Source organism: Lodderomyces elongisporus, chromosome 3 (assembly GCF_030384665.1).
Source record: "Lodderomyces elongisporus chromosome 3, complete sequence".
Classification (NCBI taxonomy): Eukaryota; Fungi; Ascomycota; class Pichiomycetes; order Serinales; family Debaryomycetaceae; genus Lodderomyces; species Lodderomyces elongisporus.
This window is the reverse complement of record NC_083675.1, coordinates 872,352-885,410: the sequence shown is the minus strand read 5'-3', so window position 1 is coordinate 885,410 and position 13,059 is coordinate 872,352. Positions and strand designations below refer to the sequence as shown.

The window sequence follows — 13,059 nt, the reverse complement described above, 5'->3', positions numbered from 1 at the left end:
TTTTTTTTTTCATTTTGTAATTCTACTGTTATCTTAAGCTTTTTGCAATCGATCTTTATACTAATAGCTTATAACTTAAAAATTTATAATTTATAACCTTACTTAAAACTTAAAAGTTGATTGGCTTGTCAAAAGTTGCCAAAGCAGCTTCCTTGAAAGCTTCTGACAAGGTTGGGTGAGCATGACATGTTCTAGCAATGTCCTCGGTTGAAGCACCGTATTCCAAAGCCAAACCTGCCTCAGCAATCATTTCACCAGCGTTTGGACCAATGATGTGGGCTCCCAAAACACGTTCAGTTTCAGCATCAGCAATGATTTTAACGAAACCATCGGTGTCCAAGTTTGTCTTGGCTCTTGAGTTGGCAATGAATGGGAACTTACCAACCTTGTATTTGATTCCTTTTTCTTTCAATTGCTCTTCGTTCAATCCAACCCAAGCAACTTCTGGGTGTGTGTACATAACGGATGGGATGTTTGCATAGTTAACGTGTCCGTGACCCTTCTTGATGTATTCGGCAGCAGCGATACCTTCTTCTTCAGCCTTGTGTGCCAACATTGGACCAAATGTGACATCACCAATAACCCTGATGTGGTCGTGTTTGGTCTTGAATTGGTCATCAATGACTAATCTGCCCTTGTTGTCCTTCTCCAATCCGGCAGCTTCGATATTTAAGCCTTCTGTGTATGGTCTTCTACCAACGGCAACCAACAAAACATCGGCTTCCAATTCACTCTTTTCACCTGATTTGGCGTCTTCAACCTCAATCTTAACAATGTCTCCATTACGTTCACCTTTGGTGACCTTGGCGCCCAATTTGAATTCCAAACCTTGCTTGGTCAACAATTTTTGAGAGGTCTTGGCAACTTCAGCATCCATACCAGCACCAATAGCGTTTTGGAATTCAAGCACGGTGACCTTGGAGCCCAATCTTGAGTAGACTGAAGCCATTTCCAAACCGATGATACCACCACCAATGATGGCTAATCTCTTTGGGATCTCTTTCAATGACAAGATACCAGTTGAAGTAACAATTCTTTCTTCGTCAACCTCGATTCCTGGGAATGGAGTTGGCTCAGAACCAGTGGCAACAATGATGTTTTCAGCATCAACCTCGTATGGTTCGCCACCTTCGATTGGGTCAACTTTAATGGTTTTCTCATTAACAAAAGAACCGGCACCTTTCAAGTAGTCGACTTTGTTTTTTTTCAACAACATTTCAACACCACCAGTCAATTGCTTAACTGATTTCTCCTTGGCTTGCATCAATGTGGTAAAGTTAGGAGTAACTTCTCCAGCAATATTGATACCTCTCTCTTTAGCTTCGTGTTGAACTTGGTGCAACAAGTGGGTGTTGTTTAAAAGAGATTTGGATGGGATACAACCGACATTAAGACAGGTACCACCCAATGATCCTCTTTTCTCAATACATGCGGTGTTCAATCCCAATTGACCGGCTTTGATGGCAGCAACGTAACCACCTGGTCCACCACCAATAACGACAACATCGTACTTTTTGTTTGATGCGTATCTAACAAATTGTGAAAATCTCTGGCTTGCAGAGACTGGTTTAAATGATCTCAACATTATTGCCAGTGTGTATGTGGATAAAAAGTTTTTTAAAAAAAAATGGAAAGATAAAGGTAAGAGTGTATGTATAAAGTATTGACTGTTTTTTTTTTCTCTTAATGAACAAGTTGAGTTGCAATGATCTCTCTTTCAATATATGTATATTTGTATTTGTAACTGCAAGTATAAGTACAAGTAGGAGTATATATATATTTCCTAGTTCTAAGTTTTGAGAGAAGTCCGGAACGAGAGAATTAGAATGAGAAACGGTTTTTAAAAGGAAAAAAAAAGAAAAAAAAAAAAAAAAGTTATGTTGGCTTGCTGAGTGTCGCGCGCATTTGATAGGCGAAATGAGAAGAAGAAAAAAAATTAATGGGTGCTTGGAAACAAATTCTGCGACACAGAGCATGGAGATAAACCTCCGTAGAAGAATAGTTGGTGTTGTTTTTCTTAAAATTTATTTCTTTTTTTGACTTCAATTCTCAAAGAATAGTGACTCTACAATACAAGTATAAGTTGTGTTGAAGCTATAGATGTTGTAAGAAGTTGATGCAATGTGTAACGATATGTTTGATTTATCAATTTGTCATCAAGTCATGCAAACCTACTTTCGCATTTAGCCAAGCGACAAATAAAGTGTCCCAGTTTTGATGGTTGGTTTATTGAGGGGATGGGGAGGGGGGGAAGTGGGAAAGGTGGAAATGGAAATTGTGGTATCACGTGCATCCTTTTGTTTAGCTTAGCTTTGAAAGAAGAACATGGTTATGGACACGACCTCCGATCATATATGTAATGGTTTCTCCGGGTTTCTTTAACAACTCATCATCCAAAGAACATAGAGAAAAAAAACTAAACTAAACATGAAACATGACCTACTCAAGATGCCAAACTTTTCAGTCAGTATTAGAGAAGTGGTATAGCATGGCAAAATTTTTATTAAAAATGAACTATGTTGGCTCATCTTTTCTTTCTTTCTTTTTTGGTCCTTCAGAAGGTAGTTCTTTTTCTTTTCAAAATTTACTATATGCAACCGCCGGGCATAATAGCTTAGCTGGTTGGTTGCAAAAAGTAAAAAGTAAAAAGTAAAAAAAAAAAAAAGCATTAAAAGATCGTTTATTTGTGACCACCGCCGGGATAAGGGTGTGTCATGACACTGCAATCACTACGATGGAAATGGATATCAAAGGACACCAACTACTAGCTAGCAAACTATATTTGGCTAGTACGACACCTCTGAATTTAGCAGAAATGTTCCATGACTCAATTGCTTAAACGTAGATAATCTATACCTACAAATGAATGGTTACAAATAATGTACATAACATAAATCTCCGGGATTTTAAGCTCTATCAATACACATTGTCTGTACATAATTGCATGTTGAAGCATACATTTCAAAGCTACTAATACACAATCTGTTCTCGCTAAACACCAAGAACAAAAAAGTTAATACTGCTTCACATGTACCAGAGTATTAGATGAAATAAAAAAATAAAAAAAAAAGAAAGAAAAGGAAAAAAAATTTAATAAAACAACAAAGAATAATATGATAATAAATTCTTGTACCAAGAAAATAAGAGAGTAAAAAAAGTTAGCCCGACGCGGGACTCGAACCCGCAGCCTTGAGATTAAAAGTCTCACGCTCTAGCCGATTGAGCTAGCCAGGCAATTGACAACAAGCAATTGTACTATTGCTAGGTGTTTCTGGGCAAATTTTTCGGTCACTTCTTCTAGTGTAGTTAGTGCTCAAGTTTGAAAACACGTTTATGAATAATAATCTGATTTACAAGAACAACATATAATATACAGCACAGGTGACAGGAAAGCTATGCATATCTATAAGCTTGTGTTTTTAAAAGAATAACACTACAAACTGTGTCAAAACTGTGCCCTGTTTTTTATTATTATTACTCTTTCCAATTGCAAAATTGGTGTTAAAAAAGCTCGAAAAAAAATAGACTACTAAAATTCCTTTCTTCCTTCCCCATTTATTCCAGTTATTTATCTTTCTCCTTCTTTTTCTTTGTTTGTTTGGCTTAACTGCATCAAGAGACCTATCTGGTTGTTTCCTCTTACATTTTGAATAATGTACAAATTTGTTATTTCATTTATATATATATATATTTTTTTTTTGGTAGAATATGTGAACACTATAAAGATTGATTTGATCAGTTGCAATAATCACATTGAACATGAATTTAGTTCTAAGCTCGGGAAAAATGCAAGAGCTACAGAAAAAATAGAGGGAAAAAAAATAGAAGGAAAAAAAAAAATGAATAGACAAGATCTCTTGTTCCCCACAACCATACGCCCTACTTTCACCAACTTGAAATACCTCAGATTTAACAACAATAGAAACTTATGACTGCTACTACTACTACTACTACTATTTTTAATAATACATCCATAACTGAGCATAGCAGCACACCTAATCTTGTACAGACTGCCTCTCGTTTGGAAAGCAAGAATACTTTTATGCCTTTGAAAACAGCTGCAGTGCATTCCTCTCATCAATCGAAGCAAGACATTATTGATAATCTTATTAAGCTAGCTAGACAAGAACAGGCCAAGGGTAACACATCGATCACATCTGATAAGTTAGAAAAGTTACAGACTATTTTAGAGAAGAAGGATAAGGAAACATTAAACGCAAAGTATAGCAAGTTTCAAAAGGTTCCAGAGATACCCAAGAAAGGACCAACAAGACCCAATTCCAAACTTACTAAAGAATTTGAGACATTTAACGTAGTGCCGGAACTAGAAAAGCCAAAATACCCTTCATTGTATTACAAGTTTGATTTGAGCAAGGCAGCAAAACAATCAGATCCATTCAAGTCAGCTTCTCAAGAGAAAGTCAAGAACAGAAGCAACAGCAATAACAATAGCAATAACAGCAAACTGATTGAAGAAAGAAAAAGGAATAAAAAGCCAATCAAGTATTTCCGACCCAAACAGTTTTCATTTAAACAGTTGGAATACATGTTTGTAAACCTTCTTGAAAACATAGCCAATTTACTAGACAATCTTCATTTACTATCAAATTTACCCATGTTCCCACAAGCGTTGGCAAAGTTACTCAAACAGACAAACAAGTTGTGGGTGCTCATATTGATATTTCTTATACGTAAGACTATATCGCAGTTATTGAATGTGATTAGAAAGATCAGGAAAGTCAATACAGAAAAGGAGATACTTAACCTGAAATCGAAAGGCACTAAATCGATTATCCACGATGATATTAACAAGAAATACAATAAAGTGTTGAAAGACTTGAAGTTCGACAAGATGATGCTTATAATTGAATTAATTGGTAACTTTTTGGACTTGTCATTTAATGTGATTGAATTATATGGCATAGTATTACCAGATTGGATCATGTCGTCTTTGAATTTTGCAAGCATGGCCATGACAGTATATAGAATGAACAAAGACGATGAGTATGTTGACGATGATATCACTGACGATTTAATTTAACTTGGACCTAGTGGGAGAAAGGGAGAGGGAAAAAGAAAATTTGAGAGAAAGAAAGAAAAAGAGAATGAAAGGGAGACCTATTTTGGCAATTGAACTAAATTAGAAAAGCAACATGTACTGGATATATGGCTACATAGTGTAAAGTTGAGTAAATTTTTTGATAATTTGTATGATACCTAATCTAGAAGTGGGCTCTTCCTTTTTTTGTTTCGTTTCACACTAAATTTTTTTAATCATCTTTAAAGATTTATATGACGCGAACCTGATATGTTTACAACAAAAAATTCTAATCTGTTTGGTAGCTTCCGTCGTTTTTCTCAATCTCGATTCCTCTCCCTTGCGCTCTCTTGCGTCCCCCCCCCCCCCCCCCCCCCCCCACCAGCTTCCACCAACTGCCCAGTTTGAAACAAATTTCAGATGCAAGAATTTGGAGCAAATAAAATATGCAAAACCTTTCCACCGTATCTAAACATACTTGATAGCACTAATGTCTACTATAACTGAAAGACTCGAGTATGAGCGAGCGAATCTTGGCAAGATAGACAATTATTTAGAACAACTCCAATCAAAGCTCACCAAAGAGTACCTTACAGATGCATTGAGCAAACAAGATCGATTCTACCAGCTGAAATCTCCCACGGCTGACCAAGACGCCCAAAACAAGTCAAAACTGAAACTGTATAAAGACCTTTCATTAAATCAATTGAATCAAAGGAATGAGGAAGTAGAGCAACAGTTGCGCGATTTGCGTACACTCCAGCAGATTCAACTCAATCTCAATGAGATTGAATCCACAATCGACAATTTAAACATTTCAATGAGCTCGTTGTTAGATTTGCAGCATTTAAACACTTTATTCAAAAGCATAAAGGATAAACTCACATTGGATTATGTGATATGCAAGCAGGTTGCCAAAAAAGTCTCCAGTTTGCACCAGACTTTTATGGCACGTTTGAATGATTATTTACGATTAGTAATGCCTAATGAGTGTACTATTCAAAACCTCGCTATTTTACACGATTTCAATTATTTTGTGATAAAGAATGGATACGTTTTGGACACAATGGGAAGATACAGAGATTCATGGGATTTGATTGTTGATCGAATCTTTAATGCAAATAACAAAAGTGATGAAATAAAGATTGAATTGCTTGAAAGAAAGGCTGGAGAGGAAGACGTGGATGAAGATTCAGTTGAAATCAAGATTGTACAAGCTTTTGACTCTAATAAAAGCTTTCTCTCCAGCTTGTCGAATTTCATCAAATTCATTAATGCAGTTAACGTGCCTTCCATCAAACAATTCTTAGAGTCCAAAATCTCCAAGCTCATAATAGACAAGTTATCGAGAAACATCGATTCCATTATCAATGACCCTGCCCAAATTGATCAATTGAAGCAACTTGTTAAATTGTGCGAGGAAAAAAGTCAAAGCTGGAATATATTAAGCAAATTGGAAGGCCTGGGCAAAACAATTGAGGATAAGTTGCACTACCTACATCAGGACTGGTTGGTTGACGAGTATGTTAATAAAGTAAAAGTGGCAATTATCCTGTCTGGAGTTGTACAAAGTGTTGCAAAGATTAATATTAAAAGACTGCTGAAGGACACAGTTAAGGAAACTGTGAATGTAGCACACATGAAGGAGATTGCACAGCACAAACAAGAGAGCCTTGAACAGACTGCACAAGCTGTTGTTGAAGATGACATTGATGACGATGCAGGTTGGGACGAAAATTGGGATGATGGCTGGGACGTAGCTGATGACAATGATAACGAAGAGGATAATGATGGTGTGAATGCACATATGGTCTCGAAAAATGTAGATTCAAGTCACAGGGATGCATCAAAGGATAAAGATAAAGAGACGAGGAACCATGCTAATAGGGAGAATGAAGAAGAAAAAGAAAAAGAAGAAGAAGAAGAAGAAGAAAAAGAAGACGACAAAAAAGAAGGAATAGAAAAAGTTTCTATATCAAGCATACCCGAAATAGTCAAGCCCATATTTAACGAATTCTTAGGCATTGCACCCAAGGAAATAAATTACCTTGTGACAACGATTAAAGCATTGGCCACGGTGCTTTATCCCAACCCCAAAACATCATTTCTATTGTATAATGATTTTACTTTACTTTCCCAGGAGCTTTCGCACGACTCATTTGCCCAATTTGCCGAACATACATGGAACCAAGTCACAATGGAAGTGTACCTGGAATTGAAGCAACTCATCAACTCGTTGGATTTTAGTTTGGATGTTGAGCTTGAAGATGAGAGTGTTTTGGATGATTACAATTTAAATCAAATCAGCTTGTTGTACAAGTGGTTTCAAACCTTGTTCGAAGAGACGGAACTACAAGCCACAAACCCGAGAAAATTCAAGTTCTTTGTGGCAGATCTGATCGATTTCATAAACAATATAATTATGAGCAAAATTATCAGCATGGAAGATATAGGGGAAACACAGTGTACGGTGATCTCACTTACTGTGGAAAGCTTGAACAATGTCACGGTACCTTACCTTACATCTCTCGGAATCCCACAAAAGACAATTGAGTCGTATAATAAGCTAGATAATGTCAAATTTTTACTAAACAACCATTTGAAAGATATAATGGAGAGGTTCTACCAAGGCGAGTTATTCGATCTCAATACCGAGGAAATTATTGGGTTGCTTCGAAGTGTATTTTTACCCAGTGAATTGCGGGATGGTTACATTGATGAAGTAAAAGAGTTTAGAAATATGAGCTAGTAGGTGGTTAAATATATTTATACGTTGTTTTTGTGTAAACTGTCAAAGGGATTGGTTGTATACTTGAATTGTTTACTCTATTCTATATACATCTTCAAATACACACGTATGCATATATATACATATACATACATAAACTTTTAAAAAAAAACAAAAAGTTTCAATATTTCTCTATATCGAGCCTCAATAACTTCAATAAGTAATCTTTGTTTGTTATTCTTAGCGGTCAACGCCATCTCAACTGGAACTATACTTTCTGGTCACCATCGATTGTTTTAGTTCAAACTTTGTTTGTTATGCCTCAACTTTATAAATCTTTAGGGCTAGTTCACAACTTTTCCTCCATTGATCTTCTTACCGGTCTTTGCAATCACATTGTAAACATTGTCATAAGAGTCATCAGTCTTGACATCAACAGTTTGTTTCTCTAAAGAAACGTTGAATTCTGAGATGTTTGGGTTCTTAGTAAGAACTCTTTCAATCGCACCCGAGCAGCCTGAACAAGACATAGTAACATCAAAAAGGTAATTGTGTGACATCTTCGCTTTGCTATGCTATGCTATGTTATGATATGTTTTACTTTGATTTGATTTGCTTTGATTCTCTAAAGAAATGTTGTAAACGACTTAAAACACAGTCAATTGTAAAAAGAAAAGAGACCCTATTTATATATTTCTCTTTGAATATATTCCCGATGCGCAAATATCCCGCACTCAGATGGAATCGATAAACATTTTTGAAGAGCTTCTTCTTTTTTATAAGCCAAGTACACCCGTACATACATACCTTTATTTGCAACATGTGAAATAAATAAATAAATTAAATAAAAATAAATTGATTTCAACACTCAATGGTCATTACTAATGCAATTATTCAGCAGTAACAAAATCGAATAAGCCACAGTTCTTTTGGTGAAGAGAGGTATTTACGCTATTCAGTTTTTGCTACACGAATGTTTTCTATTTTCTAAATTAGGTTATACAGGAGAACTTTTTCAGTTGATGTTCCTTTTGCGTCTGGTCAAGATTCTGGAAAATTCCCGTTTGATGTAAACGGGATAGGTCTCAATCTTTTTCACCAATCCCTCCAACGTCAATCTCTTTCTATCAAGGTATTGGTCAAAGATTTGTGCTATTTCAAACACATCGTCATGAAGTTCTGAGCTGTTACTATTTGCGCTCTCATTACTATTTCCAGTACTACTGCCCGTGCTATTGCCATTTCCGTTTCCGCTGAAATAATTCATTTCATCCAATTTCACCCCTACATGTCTTTCATCTAATACCGGTAACAACTCCACAATCAAGTCCATGATTAGTTTTCGGTTGTTATAGATTTGATAATCAATCAAGCTTTTGATCCAGCCTAGGTCGTACTTTTGTTTACGCTTCACAATCAAGGTCCATTCCTCAACCAATTGCGTGATGGAATCCAAATGTCTATTCATGACGAACTTGGGGATTGAGTCATTGGTTTCAGGTAGTCTCTCACCAACTTTTTGTCGTTTTGCTGATGATGAAGAGGCATGTTGTGAATTATCTCCTTCTTTTAAAGGCAGCGATAGATATTGTGATTCTTTGGCTCTAGTAGTAGCGATAACATGAGGTTTATCAATGTCGTTGTCATTATCGCTGTCATTATCACTGTTATGTTTACTGTCATTTATGCTGTTATTGCTCTCGTCTTTGTCACTATTACTGTCGTTGGTGTTTCTACTAATTTTGTCCAGATAGTCTTTACAGCCATGAGCATGGCTTCGATCTATTTGGTTGCCATAAATAGCAGTCATTGGTACACCTGCTTGCACAATATCATCATTGTAGTTTTTTATTGCTTTCTTTGTGGATATACGTGGCTGATTGTGTTGATGTACTTGCAGATGGTCCTTTGAACTTCCTACTACCGGTTGAAATTCAACACCTTCAAGTATATTATCTTTTGGGCCTAGCTCATTTGTTGCTTGTTCATTTCCATCAGTGTGTACTCCACTACTACCACTTCCTCTTGAAGACTCAAACACATCTGGTCTTGAGCTATACGAGTGGAATGCAAATTTGCTTTTACGAGCGGCATTACCGCCATCGGCACTGCTGGCTTGAACTTTTTGGTTGTGTTTTTGTTGGTGTTTTTTTGACGAAGAGGGTGTCTTGGATAAGGTGGTTCGAGCTTCAGCACCACTTGTTTGCTCCGAGGACAGCGAGCCAACAGCACCACCACCAATATTGTCGTTGGTGAAATGCAATTGAGGCAATCCCGCGCCAGATGATCCAGAAGATGATGCACCTGAAAGGGTATCTGCACCATTTCCATCTGTGCTGGAGCTACTTGCTTTTCCACCTCCGTTTCCTTCTTTTTCTTTTACACTGGAGGTTGAATCCGCTGTGGTAGCAGCAACATTGGAAGGCAATGCTGTTATCATTGATGAAGTTGAACTTGCTGTCTTTTTCGGAGAACCACCAATTTTTGCTACCGCTGCTTCAGTTGGCGGTTGTGGCTTTACAGCGGGATCACACTCTTGAAATAAGGTTTGTTTTTGAATGATTTTATCATTGTCTTTATTTTCGTTTTCATTTTCATTTTCATTTTCATCTTCATTTTCATTTTCTTTCTCATTTCCGTCCCCTTTTCCTTTTTCTTTTTCATTTCCTTTTCCATTGTATTCACGGAGAAAACTTTTTACCTGCTCTATACCTTCAATCGTGTCAGATTGAGAAACTTTCAATTCCACATTTAATGCGTGCAATCGGTTAAGACGACTCAATATCTCTTGAAGCTTTTTGCTTGTGATTTTTGGAGATCTTGCAATCACTTCTTCAATAAAAAATCGTTTGATCAATCCCCCAGTCAAGTCGAAATGATCCAAACCAATTTTAGAACAAAACAATGCATAGCGGTTAAACTCATTTGCATACAATTTTTTGCTTGTTTCAGACAAGCCGCTTAACACATTTGAAGTTTGGTAAAAACCTTTAAGCTTAACAACCAATTGATCATCATCAGAATCCTCCATTGCATACAAATCTTGGAGTTGTTGAAGCAGCAGCAGTTCATTTGATGAGGCGTTTTGATGAGCAAGATGAAGGTAATGAGAAGAACAAGAAGGTGGGAGTTGTGGTGGCGGTGGCGGCGGTAGTGGTTTTAGTGTTTTTGGTGGTGGAGTGGAAAGAGGTGCAGGAAAATGAGGATTTCCATAAGAGTAGTTTTGGTTGTGAGCATGAGTTTGATTGTTATCCAAAAACCGATTCATCACCAAAACAATGTTACCTTCAGAGAATTCCAAATCGTAAGCAAGACAGTTCAATTGGTGCAATTTTAACAAACTGGTTCTAATATTCTTCAATCTATTTTTTTTATTTTTCCCTGTTTCAAAAACAAGAAACCTGGTAAGGATCTGTTCATCTATAAGAAAGTCTGTTTTTCCCTTTTTGGCACAAAACTTGATGAATCTTTTGATATCAGTTGCATAGGACTTGAAAGTGTTTTCCGTCAAGTTTAGTAATATATCTTGGGTCTTGATACTTTCCAACACCTCGTCGTCAAACTTGCGTAGTAATTTTTCCTCATTTTCTGTTAATCTATGTTTTGAATTTTCGCTCAATCTAAAATATTTGGTGCCGGTGTTGACTATACTGGAAGAAGATGATGATTTAAGTTGTCCAGCCCCTGAATAAATTATAGTGTCTCCGATGCGACTAAACACGGGATTTTTTGGTGGTGAAACAGAGGTGTCTTGTGACAGAGGTTTTTCTCCACTAATACGTTGCAAAGAATTGGGTTCTAGTTTCTTTATATTGGCTTGACTTACTTGTTGTAAACTTAATAGACTTCCACTATTTGTGCTAGGAGTTGTAGTTGTAGTTGTATTTGTCGTTGTAGTAGTGTTGTGTTCACAACCATCTCCTAAATTTATTTGTCCAGTTCCAAGAGCTCCAGTAGCCACAGCTTTTTCAGTAGCTTCAGTAGGTCTAATGGATCCATCAGAGCTACGAGAAGCTCCCGACACCCCTGATGTTACAGATGTTCCAGAAGATCCAGAAGATCCAGAAGATCCAGAAGCTGAAGAGGGTGTAATGTTTGATCCCATTGTGTTAGGTTGCAGGTGGGAATGTTTGCCAAGTTGCTCATTGATATTTTGCGTAGTCATTGTTTCTTTAATGAACTGATCGCCTAGGATTGTGTCAGGTTGTAAAGCTCCATATACAATTTTATTCATTTGATAAAGTTTGGCAATGGGGCTTCTTATACTTTTTATAGTATTAATTTTTATCCCCCCTTTTCTATGCAGTTCCTGTTCAACGAGCTCCTTTGCCAACTCTAAAGTAACAAAAAAATTGTCCATGCCCTTATTTGCACAGAATCTAACATATCGACGAATTTGGTACAAATATTTTTCCCTAGTCTCGACTCGAAGTTTGTTGAGAGTCTTTGTTGCTTCGCTATTGCTTAGGACTTCGGAATCAAATTTACTCAAGAGTGATTCTTCTATAGTTGTGCGACTATGACGCCTGTTGTGACTCCACCTTTCATTGTCAGTGCTAGGTAGAGGTAATGGTAACGGTAAAGATAAATTGGCAATTTTTTGTTCATTGCCATGTTGCTGGTTTTGTTTATCATTCGATGGCGTGTTCTCCTTATGGATAATACTTGTTCCGCGAGGAGTGTTAAAATTGGAGCTTGATTGTGACAACTCTAATAAATCTGGTTCTGATTTTGATTTTGATTTTGATTCTGGTTTTGATTCTGGTTTTGAGTCTGGCTTTTGATTTTGTTTGTATTGTTGCAGTTGTGTGCTAAGATATGGTGGCAAACAAGTTGGACTTTGGTTTGGGTGGCTATTGTATTCTTTGTTGGTTACGACACTTTGTTTGCTGATTATTGTGGGAAGATTAGGTTGCGAATGCGATTGCAATTGTGGTTGTAATGGGAATTGCATTGGTGAAGATACTTGACTCATTTTATTCTCTGATTTGTCTTTGTCTTTATCAATTCTACAATTGCTGTCATCTTTACGATCATCATCTTTATTTTCAAAGACGTGATTTGATGTTGCAAGAAGATCAGCACTATTACCATCCAATTCTTTCTTATTCATTCCGTACTTTTTTTTTTCAGTCCCCCCCCTCCACTATTTTTCTTTTCTTTTCGTTTTTCGTTTTTCGTTTTTGTTTTTTGTTTCTTCGCTAAAGGTATCTTTTGTTTACTAAATTTCCAATTTATTATTGTAATTAATTAAGCAAAGGTTCAATTTGAGGCAAAATTGAGAGTATTATTA

At 36.6% G+C, this 13,059-nt stretch overlaps 5 protein-coding genes and 1 non-coding gene across 6 annotated transcripts; 2 read left to right on the top strand and 4 right to left on the bottom strand. All coding sequences in view use genetic code 12, as the record gives it.

Annotated features, from left to right (window-relative positions):
• Nucleotides 1–109: 109 nt before the first annotated feature.
• On the bottom strand, nt 110–1,585 carry LPD1 (dihydrolipoamide dehydrogenase precursor; the record flags this gene model as incomplete). Its single annotated transcript, XM_001525178.1, has 1 exon — nt 110–1,585. One exon carries the CDS (start codon nt 1,583–1,585, stop codon nt 110–112), a length of 1,476 nt encoding a protein of 491 aa, XP_001525228.1.
• Nucleotides 1,586–3,160: 1,575 nt separating this feature from the next.
• Nucleotides 3,161–3,234, bottom strand: PVL30_002649. Its single transcript has one exon. It is a non-coding gene; the product is annotated as a tRNA-Lys (tRNA).
• Nucleotides 3,235–4,042: 808 nt separating this feature from the next.
• Nucleotides 4,043–5,041, top strand: PVL30_002648 (uncharacterized protein; the record flags this gene model as incomplete). The annotated part of the gene is made up of 1 exon (XM_001525177.2): nt 4,043–5,041. The coding sequence occupies one exon, from the start codon at nt 4,043–4,045 to the stop codon at nt 5,039–5,041; it is 999 nt and encodes a 332-aa protein (XP_001525227.2).
• A 487-nt stretch (nt 5,042–5,528) lies between these two features.
• Nucleotides 5,529–7,787, top strand: DSL1 (protein transport protein dsl1; the record flags this gene model as incomplete). Its single annotated transcript, XM_001525176.1, has 1 exon — nt 5,529–7,787. One exon carries the CDS (start codon nt 5,529–5,531, stop codon nt 7,785–7,787), a length of 2,259 nt encoding a protein of 752 aa, XP_001525226.2.
• A 323-nt stretch (nt 7,788–8,110) lies between these two features.
• On the bottom strand, nt 8,111–8,326 carry ATX1 (Cytosolic copper metallochaperone; the record flags this gene model as incomplete). Its single annotated transcript, XM_001525175.1, has 1 exon — nt 8,111–8,326. The coding sequence occupies one exon, from the start codon at nt 8,324–8,326 to the stop codon at nt 8,111–8,113; it is 216 nt and encodes a 71-aa protein (XP_001525225.1).
• Nucleotides 8,327–8,781: 455 nt separating this feature from the next.
• Nucleotides 8,782–12,879, bottom strand: PVL30_002645 (uncharacterized protein; the record flags this gene model as incomplete). The annotated part of the gene is made up of 1 exon (XM_001525174.2): nt 8,782–12,879. The coding sequence occupies one exon, from the start codon at nt 12,877–12,879 to the stop codon at nt 8,782–8,784; it is 4,098 nt and encodes a 1,365-aa protein (XP_001525224.2).
• Between the last annotated feature and the right edge of the window lie 180 nt (nt 12,880–13,059).